Source organism: Thermobia domestica, unplaced genomic scaffold (assembly GCF_964235325.1).
Source record: "Thermobia domestica unplaced genomic scaffold, izTheDome1.hap1.1 HAP1_SCAFFOLD_2358, whole genome shotgun sequence".
Taxonomy (NCBI): domain Eukaryota; kingdom Metazoa; phylum Arthropoda; class Insecta; order Zygentoma; family Lepismatidae; genus Thermobia; species Thermobia domestica.
This window is the reverse complement of record NW_027658058.1, coordinates 1-14,080: the sequence shown is the minus strand read 5'-3', so window position 1 is coordinate 14,080 and position 14,080 is coordinate 1. Positions and strand designations below refer to the sequence as shown.

General features: G+C 35.2%; 1 protein-coding gene across 4 annotated transcripts; it reads left to right on the top strand.

The window, feature by feature from the left end:
- The first annotated feature begins 6 nt into the window (after positions 1-6).
- On the top strand, positions 7-13,441 carry LOC145678304 (muscle-specific protein 300 kDa-like). 4 transcript variants are annotated; one of them, XM_081748316.1, is made up of 6 exons: positions 7-75; positions 1,886-2,152; positions 4,842-5,026; positions 8,597-8,635; positions 11,721-11,856; positions 13,202-13,441. In XM_081748316.1, exons 1-6 carry the CDS (start codon positions 64-66, stop codon positions 13,424-13,426), a joined length of 864 nt encoding a protein of 287 aa, XP_081604442.1. In that variant the 5' UTR covers positions 7-63; the 3' UTR covers positions 13,427-13,441. The 4 variants fall into 4 exon arrangements, with proteins under 4 accessions (XP_081604442.1, XP_081604441.1, XP_081604444.1 ...); XM_081748315.1 differs by having other exon boundaries at positions 11,685-11,856; XM_081748318.1 differs by lacking the exon at positions 8,597-8,635.
- The last annotated feature ends 639 nt before the right edge of the window (positions 13,442-14,080 follow it).

Below are 14,080 nucleotides of genomic sequence, written 5' to 3'. Positions count from 1 at the left end.
CAGCTACTTTGGAATGATATTTGGAACAGGATTGGAGAATTTAAAGCCAAGTTCCAAGATGAAATGAAGAAACGAGTAAGTAGAGGGGAATCAAGTAATTACTTAGTAACCAAGTAATTTATTACTTGGTGAAGTTGGTTGGTTGCATCAGTGATTATGTTCCAATCAGTCATCTTATTCTTGAAACATTTTTGTAGAAACGCACTTACTTTTGTGCTACTCTTGTTACTTTTCTTTTTCTTTTTTTAGTTCTTTTTGACAATTTTTCAGTTATGCTTTAAAATGATCAAACGAATGTGTTCTAAAAAGATTCAAAAGATTTATTCCACCACTGAACAGCGAGCCTTTATAGTTCACTTGGGCGATTGTTTGCCACAATACGTTTTTTATGCTTTGTAAATGATCGTGACTAAGTTTTGCTCAGTGTTTGAGGTCACTAGGGAGGAGGTTTTTAAGTCGCAGTGTCATTGAGGAATGTTTGACCGAAAATTATTCTGTATTCTCAAAATTAGAATGCGTATCTTCGTTGTCTCGCCACAACAGTATACTATTTGTGCCACCATGCGACACAATTATGGACTTTGTGCATAAAACCTTATTAGATAACTTGACCTTGTTTACGGAGGAAGGATACTAGGAGATTCAAGATAGCGTGTTGTTGCAACTCTTCAGCTTTAGGCGACAGCAGCATCGACTCGCTGGTGTTTCCTTCTAGTGTGGATTGCGCTAAAGCACAAGGATACCTCTTTTTCTTTCTCCCAACAGATGTCAGCTGTAATTCTTCAGTTTGTTGAGTGAATTGCGCCTGTCCACCTGGTTGTTGCTTCAAGTTTAGTATATTATAAACTACTTGTGAAGCGAATTGTTGTGTTGACAATCATTTGTTGTCATGCGATTAAGCAAAAAATATGTTCATTTTTTTATTACCAACAACTGAGTTATACTGTACGAACTGTGACTTTATCAGATACAGTGAACATTAGGCTGCAAGTGCTAATGTGCATTAAAATGGGTGAAATCATAGTTCGCACTGGACAATTTGGTTAACCATAGGAGGTGTAAAAACAAGTTTTAAGACATGTAAATAAAACAAAAGCACATACCCCAGTTATTACCATTTGTTTCATGCCCAACACAGTGACTCTTTCATTCTTTTAAAATAATAATAATAATAATAATAAACGTTAATTTTTGCCTCTGTACAAACTAAAATTGCTGTATATGAATGTTATACGTGGGAAGGGCCAGGGAATCGCTTTCTTGTAAATTTCATTTTTTTTCTCGCTGAAATTAACTGTAATTCTGAAATAAGAATCAGACGTGTTTGTTGCGCTGTCATCTACTGGCAGAAAAAAAAAAACATCAGGTCTAAGTGGTTTGAACATCGCATACTAGATGTCAATAGTATTCGAGATGCAATTGTAGTGCGTAGCATAGAGATTATGTAACTTCATTCACCTTCAAAACAAGTTTCGAACAGTAATTTACCATTTTTGCGGAAATTTACCTAATTAGTGTTTAATGCAGAATTACATTCAACGGAGCGAGAGTCCAGTCAATAGTCCAAAAGATAAGAAAACTCATGTGGACCCACATTGAGGCATAAAGTTAAAACCATTAGTTCTTTCATGAACTGTTAAATTTTACTTTGAAAGCTAAAGATTGACTGTCCTTGAAAAATGACGATCAGTGATCTCTCCGGACAACTTACATATGATAATTTTAGTTTGCATAGTATACACACATTAGTACATTCATTTAGCTCAATTTGCATTTCTAATATCATTATCTAAATTATTTATACGTGGCCGTTTATTTGTTTCTGTTTTCCGTATAATGTTACTGGCTCATATAATTAAAGAACTTTATTCTGTTGTTGTTTTAGGGTGGCTTTGAACACGTACAACAGAGAGTTGATGAAGTTGATGAAAGTGTCCAAGTAGAGACCTTGAAGTTTGAACAAGACACTGCTGTGCAAGTGGATACTCTCAGATCTGCTCCACAACTGATGAGACTGACCTCCAGAGAAGGATACATGCTTGAACTTGAAGCAGCTATCCAAGAATGGGTTACAAATCTGGATACATTGGAATCCGCAGTTCGAAGTCCAACACCTCCAGGAACTAGTATTGACCGTGCTCCAGAAGTTTTAGTAAGTGTTTATTTTGTAACTGGAACAAATTATTGATTATAAGTTCCGAAATTTATTTTCGAATTTTTTTACGTAACTTCCGATCAGAACTGGAAAGAGTCCTTAAGTAAGTCTTATTACGATTTAAAATAACTAATACATTTAAACAAAAAATTTATTTCTAGGAGGGAAGCAAGAAATTTCACCCTTCTAGACTTTTCTTTCGCTGCTTTTATATTTAATCCAGTCTTCAAGCGTAGAAAAATTGTCTCCCATTTTCATGAAAGCTCTTTCATCTTACATATTCCTTAACTATAAGATTTCTGCTTTAATTCTAAGAAGGGGTTAAATATTATAATATAGAGACGTATGCGTTATTGTTAGTTCATTTTTCGTCGTTCCGTATTATCTTATTTGGTAGCTTGAAATAGCCTTTATACATACATAATACATACATACATCATTTATATATATAAAGAAACAAAATTGTAAAAGAATAGTTGGGTTTACAAAATTCCTTCCCTCCAGGGAAAGTGCAAATAACACTGATTTGAGTCATTGAACTTCCCCTAAATTTGAACAGTAAATAAAATACAGAATAAGTTGATGGAACTCTTAAGTCATTTGTAGTATAAAATCTCCAAATTTCCTTTCTTCGTTTTATTTTATATTTGAAGTCCTAAAACTTGTAGGAATGTGCCAGTTGAAATGTTAATAATACGTTTGTATAGGACATGCACTCAGAGTGAAATGTATAAGAAATGAGAATAGTTTACTAAATAACTTACAAGGGGCGGCTGAAAAGTTCGTAGCCCAGTCCAGGAGTGTACGTGGAACGATGAAATTGTACAATTATTCTACGTACTCCTCCGATGTTCAGTATTCTTCCTTACATGATGCTCCAATTTTAGCAGGCCAAGTCAAAAAAATCTGAAGATTCCTCGCATCATTATTCAGTAGCACTAATCACGTCCTTATCAGCAGGGCTTGAAAAATCAACTTGCCTGCTCGCCAGTGGCGAGTAAAGTCCGATCAATCAAAAAAGTGTTTTATTCCACACAGCAATTAAAAAAAAAAAAATGTAATATTGCAATGCACCACCACAACCATCACCAATAAACAATGTATTGATCTGTTTACTGTGTCGGAGAATGATTTTTGTTTATTTGTATGAAGACTGTAACTGCAAAATGGTCTGGCTAGTAGATTTTTTGGCTCGCTAATACTTGCAAGTAAGATTTTTCAAGCCCTGCTTATCAGATCCGAAATGACATCCTTTCAATGTTGTTTGCTTGTTTGAGTTTGGGGAATAAGGAGAATCTAGACATTGCAACCCTAGATCATGCAATATCAGTTGTGTTTGCAGTACTCGATGGACATGAGTATTATCCTGAAAGAACAGAATTCCGTGACGTTGCACTTTCAATTTGACTTTCAGTTTTCTGAGTAATCCAGAATAATACTCTGCAGGGCAGATAGTCTCCATCGTTATCACAGAAGAATGTTGCAAACACTTCTCTCTCTTGAACTTCTCGGGCGAGGGAAACTTGAGTGCCGCTACTTCATTGACTGTTGTTTCGTTTCAGGATCGTAGTGGTACAACCATGTTTCGTCCATAGTTACTCTTCGTGATAGAAAGTGTCGTCTAACTAACTAACTAACTCTATGGCCTATGGAACCCGGAGGTTCAGTGCCGCGTTCACAAAAGCTCTTCACTGACTTCTATCCTTAGCTAATTGCATCCAGTTTCTACTTTGTATTCCTATCTCTGCGAGATCCATCTTAATATTATCCTCCCATCTGCGCCTAGGTCTTCCTAATGGTCGTTTTCCTATGGGTCTACCAGTCAAGACTTTGAAAGCGTTTCTACTTTCTTCCATTCTAGCTACATGAGAAAGTGTCGTCATTGCGGTCAAAATGGGAGATGACTTCCCTTGATGTCCTCACTCTTCCATGTTTTTGATCTGCTGACAAATTTTTAGTAATCCATTTTGCCTAGAGCTTACGTACGCTAAAATCATTATGAATTATGCTACCGACTCGTTTCTGAGAAATGCCCACAATCTCTGCCACATGTTTTGCTGAAATTCTGAGAGTTTCAAAATCAGTGTTATGAATTAAATTCACGATTTCAGGGATAGTTACTGTTTTTGGTCTTCCTGCATGTGGAACATCATCTTGAGGAATCGTCCGTTTAAACTGTGCCATCCACTTCTTCACCACTGCATATGACGAATGAGAGTCCCGTAGTGTTTCACTGATTTCCACATAAACTTGCTTCGGTGACTTTTCTTGATGGAACAAAACTTTAATGACAGCTCTGATCTTTATGTTTGTGAAATTCGCTGGTTGGGCACACATGATCACTTTAAGGAGCTGAAAAACACAATAAGAATTTAGTTATTAATATAAAAAAATGTATTTGTACACACAGAGATACGTTGTTTAAAACTGTACAATTACATCATTCTACCTGCACTCCTGGATTAGGCTACGAACATTTTAGCTACCCCTCATATATTTTAAAATTGATATGGGCATTTTATTGATCTTGTACGAAAGCACTATCAAGTTTGCTTTACACTGAGTAAAATACTCGTACATTTCATCGAAAATTAAACGCTGTGCCCCAGGTGTACAGTGTTGGTAATTAATAAGATTTAAAGGATCTTCAATTTTAATTATTATTATTGCTGTTGTTATTTTTCAGGCCAAACGTGTTGCAACTTGTGAGTCTTCCATGGAACTTGTGAAACATCTGAGCACACTGTTAATACAAGAGTGTCACGTGACTGAAGAAGAGGCACGCGTTTCCATTATTCAAGAACTAGTCATACGTTTCGAAGAACTAGTCAAAGAGGCGAGAGTTCGAGAACAGCATTACAGAGAGCTCAGGTATGATAAAATTTACAAAGTTAAATTAGACATGGGGTTGAGGTTGGGTTCGAGAATCAATAAAATCTTTACAAAGATTGAGTTTTTTCTAATCCACTGCACGGTGAATAATCTTTACCATTTTTTTAAAATTATTACGGAGTTTAGTTTACCAACCGTAACTCTTTTATATATTTACCGTCTGTTTGTATGTCCGCCAATTCAGGAGACAAAACCATGTCTTCCTGTCCGGGAGTCGAAAAAATCTCAAGAAATACGTAGTGGTTCACGATCAATTTTTGGCCAGGAAAAGATGATCAAAAGTTAGGTATCGAGTTCGTGCATGGGCGGCGATTAGGGGGGACAGTTGCCCCCCACTTTTCTGAAATGGCCTATTAATGTATATAGTTTCAACCAGGGAAATTTGTATATTAACATTGATACACAAATATTCAGATCATGTCTTGCCCCCCACTTTTAACGTCCAATCACCGCCACTGGATGGAGGTAATACCACCGGAAGTGGTAGAAATAAATTATTTACGGTTTTCACGTTAATTACTATATAGAAACAAAATTGTAATAGATAGCTAGAAACAGTTTACTGCGGTTAAGCGACCTAAAAATACAGGGTGGCCCGTAATTATGTATATGATGTTTGACTGACTGTAGTATTTGTAATTCTGGACAAAAAGTTTCGATATGGCAACACTATGTAGTCTGAGAGTGGAATAACGGTCACTGGACTTAAAACCGTTAGTGTGTGCCAGACTGGATGATGGAACGGTTGTTTTTGGAACAGCGTGTGCGTTGTTTGCTTTTGTATTCTGTGGAGTGGCCAGCTCGACCTCCCAATTTGTTCACCTGACTTTCCTATGGGCTATTTTAAAGAGCAAAGTGTATCAACATCACGTACACAATTTGGTCGAACTATGGGAAACTATCACAGAAGAATTCCACAGGATACCAGTACCGGTCTGTCAAGCTGCTTGTGGCAACGTTGCTCTTCGTATTCAGGCATGTATCGATATGGATGGTGCATTGGCGGACTATACCATGGAGAACAGAGATTTATAATTATTATAAGGAAAGGTACGAGAGCAATGTGTTCATATTTGTTACGTTGCTAGTTTCTTTACCGCAGTCTTTGAAACATATACAAGGGTCGTTCAAGGTTGACCGGGACTTCAATTTCTTCAGAGGATACATATAACACAAGAAGCACCAAACTATGTCAGCTTTTCAAAGTATTCTCTGCGCGCGTCGAGGCACCGTTGCCATCGTTGTGTCAGCTCCCTAATTCCTTTGGCGTAGAAACAACTTGGTTGCTATCGGAGCCACTGGAGGACATCGCTCCACAGGGCTTCATCTGTAGTGCATTTTTTCCCTCTCAGATGGTCTTTAAGGGGTGCAAACAAATGATAATCACTGAAGGCTAAATCTGGACTGTAGGGAGAATGGGGCAGAACTTCCCAGCGCATTTCGGCCAGAGTTGTTGTCACATTGGCCGTGTGAGGGCGGGCATTGTCATGTAGAAGAATGACATTTTCAGACAACATCCCAGGTCTTTTCTTACGAATGGACTTTCGTACAGCACCACTCAACAGTCTGGAGTAATACTGGGCATTAATTGTGCTCCCTTTGTCTAGAAAATCCACATGGAGAACATCCTTCAGGTCCCAAGAGACATTTGCCATGATCTTTCCAGCTCCCGTCGTTCGCGAAAGTGTTCACACCATTCGTACACTCTTGTCCGTGACATCGTTTGTTCACCATACTGTGCTTGCAATCTTCTAGAAATCTCAGCTGGTTTAACTTTCTCCTTCACAAGAAATTTGATTACACACCGCTGCTCCACAACAGCCACAGACACATTGCTTGCCGCCATGTTCGCTGCAACTGCTGCGCATGCTCCAAATACGTCATGCCGAGCGCTAGTTACTCGAGAAGGAATACATTACGTCACCTGCAAGTTTCATCATGATCCGGCTATTCATCGGTCATTTACTTACGAAAATCCCGGTCAACCTTGAAGACCCTTGTACATAATTATGGGCCACCCTGTATATTTCATTTCCATCCTTAACTCTTTACTAAAATCGGAAGTGATGGAAGCCCAGTACAATTCCCGTTTTTAATATTGATGTACATAAAGCAAAAACAATAAGAGAAAGCGAGAAGGTTTTTTAGTTAAATCTATTGAGCGTTCTAAGAATAGGTACCATCTTCTTTCTTAACCTTCTATTCGAACAAGAAATGAAAGAATTCAATCACTTTCGATTTTAACGTTGCTCACTATACCGTAAAGAACGGTAATAGATAACGAGAAGCAATTTCCTGCAATCAGTCAATTGTCCGAAGAGTATATTCCGTCTCCACATGGATCTATCTACTAAAACTGGAAGCATTTACCACTTCTAGTTTCAATAGTTGAGAAAATATCATGTTATAGAAACCAAACTTCTTCACTTGATGTACACATGGGACTGCTATTATGTTGGCCACCTACTTATTTTATTTGTCAGTAATTTCAAATTTCAGACAGATATTTGTGTAAATATTCTGTAATTTAAAGAAAGCACGTACATAACAGAATTTGGTTCACTCATTCTCCAAAATAAAATTTACTCTCACCTCACCTCAGTGTTTTTTAAAAATAATTAAGACTTTGTTGAAACAATACAAGATAATAAGAATGTATATTGAATTAACATAGTATTACTTGTATTATTTGGTGGTTAGCTTATAAATCTCAAAAAATGTTGATGAAAAACAGTGTATTGTTAATATGTAATATATCGCTCAGGGTACATTAATATAAGAAGTGATTCTCTCATAATTTTAGTTCTTTCAAAATAAAATCTAAATTACAAAAAATGTTCAGTTGTTATAAACAGGTTTATTCCAATTATTCTTCGGTAGTTATTGAATATGGTGCAAAGAATATATGAGCGGTTGAAATTAATCCTGACATACTCCTATTTAATTTGCGTTTCTAGTTGCTTTGATATAGCCTCTAAGTTAAAGTGAAATCTTTGTTTTAAGGCGAACTTCAAATCGTGTTTTCGTACTGAATCCAGAATTGTTTCGATGTATATAGATGTAGAACAAAGAATTGCCAGTGTGAACACACGCAAATCAGAATAAATGGAACTTAACATACTTGTTTAGAACACAAACCCAATGGAAGCACTATAGAAACATAGCTTTCAAGCCTTGAACGGTTTGTCAGTGTAGTATACAGAGGAAAAGTTAATACTGGAAAGAGAGGTCTGGTTATGTATTTTTGTTTTCTCCTCGCTACAATCCATCGACAAACCCCTTCGAGGCTTGGAAAATTGTCTTTATTTCGTGTTTGCTATGGGTTTAATTGTGTAAGTACCTTTTATTTTGATGTGTAAACATTCATCCGATTTACTTGGAATGAACCTGAAATCAATTTGACATTTATTCAGTGAATTACTGAATTTAATGTATTACTGTGTGTTTAGTAATGTTAAGGTGTTCATTTCATGGTGTCATAATGTGGTCTGAAAGTAACCTTTGCTTATTACCTGCCTGACTTAACTACTCTGCTTTGCTTTTCCACAGATGTTCCTTAGATGATGAATATTCCTTTGTTTGTGAACAGTTAAGTGACACCACTTCCTACTAACTTCTTTACTATTCTAACGCTTGATTTTTGTTTATCGTTTGAGTAATGTAAATAGCAGTATATTGTAGCCACTAGATCAGATTAGTGTATGGTAGTTATATGGTATGCATTTTGTATGATAATGTATGTAGTCGGTAACGGCCGTGTATAAATAGAATTCAATTTGATAAGGCATTGTTCGTTGGAGACATTCTGAAAAATAAAATCGGAAAGAAACTGTAGTTAGCAAAGCTGAGGAAAAACGTAAAAAGTTATATCCATATCACAGGGTTTCATGCTAATGTGTTTACAAAAAGAATCTGAGCCGCGTCTAAGAAAATTGTTATTCAGATATTTTTTCTCAGCTATGGCTGTTGTATTATATTTTGATATTTGCATGTAAGTACTTGTAAATCGTTTGAAATTATAGATAATATAACTGTGGTAGTTTAGCTTCAATTTACATTTTCATCTCTTCTTACTATTGCATATTCTTTTCTGGCTTAGCGTTGGTTGGTGGATTAACTTTTAATTTCTTTTCTCTTTACTTTAAATTACTAAATATATTAATTTTCAAACTTGACTTTAAACAGTTTCTTGGTTTCTTCTGAACATCTATGTAAAGAGCGAAATTCTTAAAATGAGTTAGGCATTACAACAGCAAAGTTTTAAGTGGCTTTTCTGTCTAGTTCTAAATTTCTCTCTTTTTAAATATAATCCTTAAATAATGTTTCACAATGAACGAATAACAAATCACATCAGCAGCTTAAAAGCTAGTCTATGAAACAAAATACGTTTAGCATTTATCGAGATCTATCGGTCTAAGTTACCTACAGATTGTACATTTTTCTGTCTGCTAGACACCCTCGTAAGTCGAACAGACATATTAGTATGGAACGGTCTTGTGTTCTAACAACTTCAGTCTCTCTTACTTGAACATACCTTGTCATTGTAGTACGTAGGTATATTGTGTTCTTGTAACTGTGGTGAGGGTTCAGACTTTCCGTATGATTGCTTAATACATGTATTACTATCTAGCATCAATTGGTAATGTTTTTAACTTTGAAATGTGAAGTTTTATTTATCTCTCTCTCTCTCTCTCTCTCTCTCTCTCTATATATATATATATATATATATATATATATATATATATATATATATATATATATATATATATATATATATATATATATATATATATATATATATATATATATATATATATATATATATTGAAGATTGATAGAAGTAGGAGAGTGACTACATTAACATGTACGATTGGTGTAGATGCAACAAAAGAATAAGCTTTCTTCTGTGTCGGTCAACTTTGCCAATATTGAATGCTTAATTCTGTAAATTGCGTGCTTAAAAAGTGTTCAATGTATTAATGTAGCATTTTGGTGAATTGGAACTATATAGAATTCTGAATTTCTTTCTCTTTTCTTCACTTCCCTAGCCTTACGATTTTAAATATACATTTTCGAAACTGTCACGTGATAACATAAGTAGAATCAGAAGGGATTATTTATAACGTAATATACTGGTGATACGGTACAAATGCAGTTCAAGGGATTTCTGAATAGTCAAGTAGCTGATGCATGTTCTGTCGTGCGTGTGGCCCCGAGTTTGGATTTCGGTAAAAATCCATGTAATATTCTTTAAGATCACGCTCCAGCGCTTTCCCACTTGGTGCTGGAAAGAAGGTTTGAACTTCAAACAAAATGCAATTGAAAAGTATAATTTTTAAAAGAAAGATTGAAAAATCCTATCATAAAAGCACTAATTCGTAGAACATGCTATCTATTCTTTCACATGCAAAATAATAATAATGAATAGTGTTATACTACTACTCCTTATTTTTATTTTTATTAGACTAGTAATAAATTCTTATTATAAATTTTCACGTACTATTTTCTAGTCTGATTTTAAGAAACCTATACGAGATTTTAAGAGCCATTTTTATATCACTTCGTTTAGGAAATATCCATCATAATATTTTATCAAAAAGATGGTACTTCTGTGATGTTTTATTAGAATTTGCTAAAGAGAAGCATCATAAAAGTTCTTGATAATATCTTGTTTATTGGGATAGTAAATTTGTGATCATTCTGGTCCTACACACTGACAAGATATTGCATGATTTGGAAAGTTATGTAACTAGAAGTTCTTGGATTTTGTATTAACATTCAGTTAAATAAAATGCAGCGAAAATTTTCCTTTTTGAAGAAGACAAACTATGAGGTAAACTATAGATAATTTTCGTCATTATTATAATCAATTTCTTGTAAACCATTTATAGGAATCTTTTAACAGGAAATCGTATTGTTCTATTTAGGATGCTTTTATAAGTAGATACCCACGGGGAGCCTCTCAGTTTTGCTTTTATTTATTGGATACCAGAACTAACCTCCAAAAACAAAAACGGTTTCTAAGATAAATTAACTTTAGTTACGTTTCCTGTTCTCCTTTACCATGTTTATTAGCCTTCACTTTGTTTATCTATCGTAACGAATAGCTAATTCATTCAGCTACAGGAGCTGAAATCTGTTTGCAATAATCAAAATGATTGTATGTAAGTCTGTTAGTACCTATCTCCCAAGTGGGTTTTGTGGTAGACAAACATTGTGCGCGTGAATTTTCTCGGAGTTCTCCAGTTCTTCCCACTTTCGTAATTTCTCCATTATCATCCATCTCATCATCACCGTCTCCCTTAGCCTTGGTGCTTAATCGTGGGACATTAAACTAAAGAAGTAGTAATCTTACCAAATTATCTAAGTTAATATGCAGTGTATAGATCTTACAAAAACTTCACCAAGAACATCTTTGCTTGGGGAAGAGGAGGAGTGATATGGTCGATAATGCTTATTATGATGCTTTTAGACCTTCAGATCGTCGTTGGTAAATCGTGGCATTCACACAAGTGAAGAAAATAGAAAGTATGTAAGTTTTCGTTGTTGTAGCAGCTTTTGATGTTGAACTAACTGCATGTTTCTGTTTGTGTGTGCGTGCGTTGTTTTGGTGACCTTTTCATCTATTCTGTTGCAGTGAGAGCGCACGTCTGACGTGCCCTCTATGTTCTAGGAGAAATTGGCAGCAGTTGGAGAACGATCTCTGGAGATTGGAACAGTGGCTGCAGTATGCTGAAGGGACCCAGAGCAGTCAGGAATTCCCTCCGACAAATATCGAGCAACTTGAAGACGCTATACAAGATCATAGGGTAAGTTGTGAGAAAGTTTGTGTAGAGAGTGTGCCAGTGATATGTGCAGAAACTTTGGAGAATTATGAGAATTATACCTAAAGTCATAAAAATCTTATCAATATTATTAGAAAATTAATTCAATAAATGTTAGTAGTTCCTGTCGTACATTTATCTTACAAACTTACGTGCACTTATACTGTTTGCTACTGTGCTATTGCATATTCAATATTTTTAAATTATCATCAGTAATTCTCTGACGATGTATTTCAAGACCTCTACTCCCATATGCTGTGTTTGTTCCTTAGCAGAAGTAATTTCCCGAAGTCTGCAGATGTATCTATCACTGGGACACACTGTGTAGTACTTATTTGCATACAGTTTGTCCGCTACCTAAACACTTGTAACATGTTTGGTTCTTTAAAGTAATATATTAATTAATCTATAAAATGCACTAAACATAAATAATTCTGCTAAGGATTTATAAAATGCACTATAAAACTGCTACCATAAATATATTTCGTCAATTTTGTATATATGTTTAGAGCTATGTTAATTATGTATGCTTTATAGGTATTAAATTCCGTATAAAACTAACAGATTTTTACAAAACAACGTACATTACATGAACAGTTTCGAAAAAAAAAAATCAGGGAAATGAGAATGCGCGTGTAGTGTATGGTCAATATGACTGATAAATTTTAAAATAGAAATAAAATGACGTGATAAGGATTGAAGAGACGTATATAAGATGCTAATAATTTGATATTTTATATTTATCAAGCACATAGTTTTCTCAAAAGACTGCTAGTATGGAAAATAGTCATAAAGTCGTCATACTTTTGTATTGTATAGCTGTTAATTATGCTTGGCAATTTCTTTTAGCATAATCGTAGTACGTTAAACTGAGAGATTTCATTTCAATTATACTTAATATTATTTGGTAACGGTAGATAGTATAAGCTTAATTCTTAGTGTGTCGTACAGTTCAGAAATATCCCTATAAGTACTTGGTTGTCAAGTACAAGAAGGATAGTAGTATAGTTTGAATGGGCGGATACCGACTCCAAGAATAAGATGCGTTGCTAAGTAAGGAACGGACTAGGTTAGGTAGCACAGTGGACAGCTCACTTACATTGAAGACTAAAAACCATGGTTCAATATCGACCTAGTCGTAGTTTTTCACTTTGAATTTCGTTAAAAAGTTGGTGTAAGAAAAAATTATTTTCTCATTTTATCTTGTTATCTCATTTTGATTTTTATGGTCGTTTACTGTAAGCACATATTTAGTAGAATGATTCTGTTGCTTCATTATAGACAATTACCTTTATTTATAACAATTTATTTTTTAATTTTTTTCTTCTAGGAATTCTTAATGGACTTGGACAGTCACAAGAGCATAGTAGTATCATTGAACATTGTCGGGACTCATTTGGCAGATCACACCGAGGATGAAGAGCGGGCAGAAAGTTTACGTAGTCGGCTAGTCACTATAAATAATCGATGGGATAACATTTGTAAAGCGGCTGCACGTTGGCAGGCGCAGTTGCAAACATCACTAATGGAGGTAAGCTTCATTGTTAGGAAATAGCTTAAACAGAAGTTCGTGTCTATAGAACATTTAATAAACGTAATATTCTGTTAAAAGTGTTTAGGACGTGCTTTTTTCTTCCCGTAATGTTTTGGTGTTAAAAAAAAAAAAAAAAAAAAAGACATTGTTTAAAAGATATATTTTTATTAAACTGAAATGATACGTTCAAAATTTTACGAAAAATATATCAGTAAAAATATTTATCAAATGAAAGGCTGTTTTGGATAAAAGCTTAGGTAATAAATTTAAAATTGTACACGATAGGTGTCATTTTTGTTCCATCTTTTACACATTTTGTTCTCTTACTTGGCTTATATGGATATAGGCCTATCTGTATTGTGTCGTATTCTGTGGTAAGCATTGTGTGGATGTGAGTTCATATCCAAACATAGTAATTTGTGCAAGAAAACAATTTGAAGAAAATTCTACACAAGCTCTTTCCATATTATGGGGGGCGCGGTGGTTCAGTGGTAGAGCGTTCACCTCCGGTGCTTAGGGTCCCTGGTTCGATCCCAGCTCGCGCCGTGTGGGTTTTGTGATGGACAAACACCGTGCTCGTGGGTTTTCTCCCGTTTCCTCCCACTTTCTTCATTCCACCATTTCATCCATTTCTCATAATCACAGTTTCCTTTAGCCTAACCGGCATAACCGTGG

What these genes read in the sequence shown, in the direction of transcription:
- LOC145678304 (XM_081748315.1), top strand. An exon ending in CAGCATTACAGAGAGCTCAG is followed by an intron (nt 5,027 to 8,596) that starts GTATGATAAAAT and finishes GCTTTTCCACAG; the next exon opens with ATGTTCCTTAGATGATGAAT. An exon ending in ACGCTATACAAGATCATAGG is followed by an intron (nt 11,857 to 13,201) that starts GTAAGTTGTGAG and finishes TTTTTCTTCTAG; the next exon opens with GAATTCTTAATGGACTTGGA.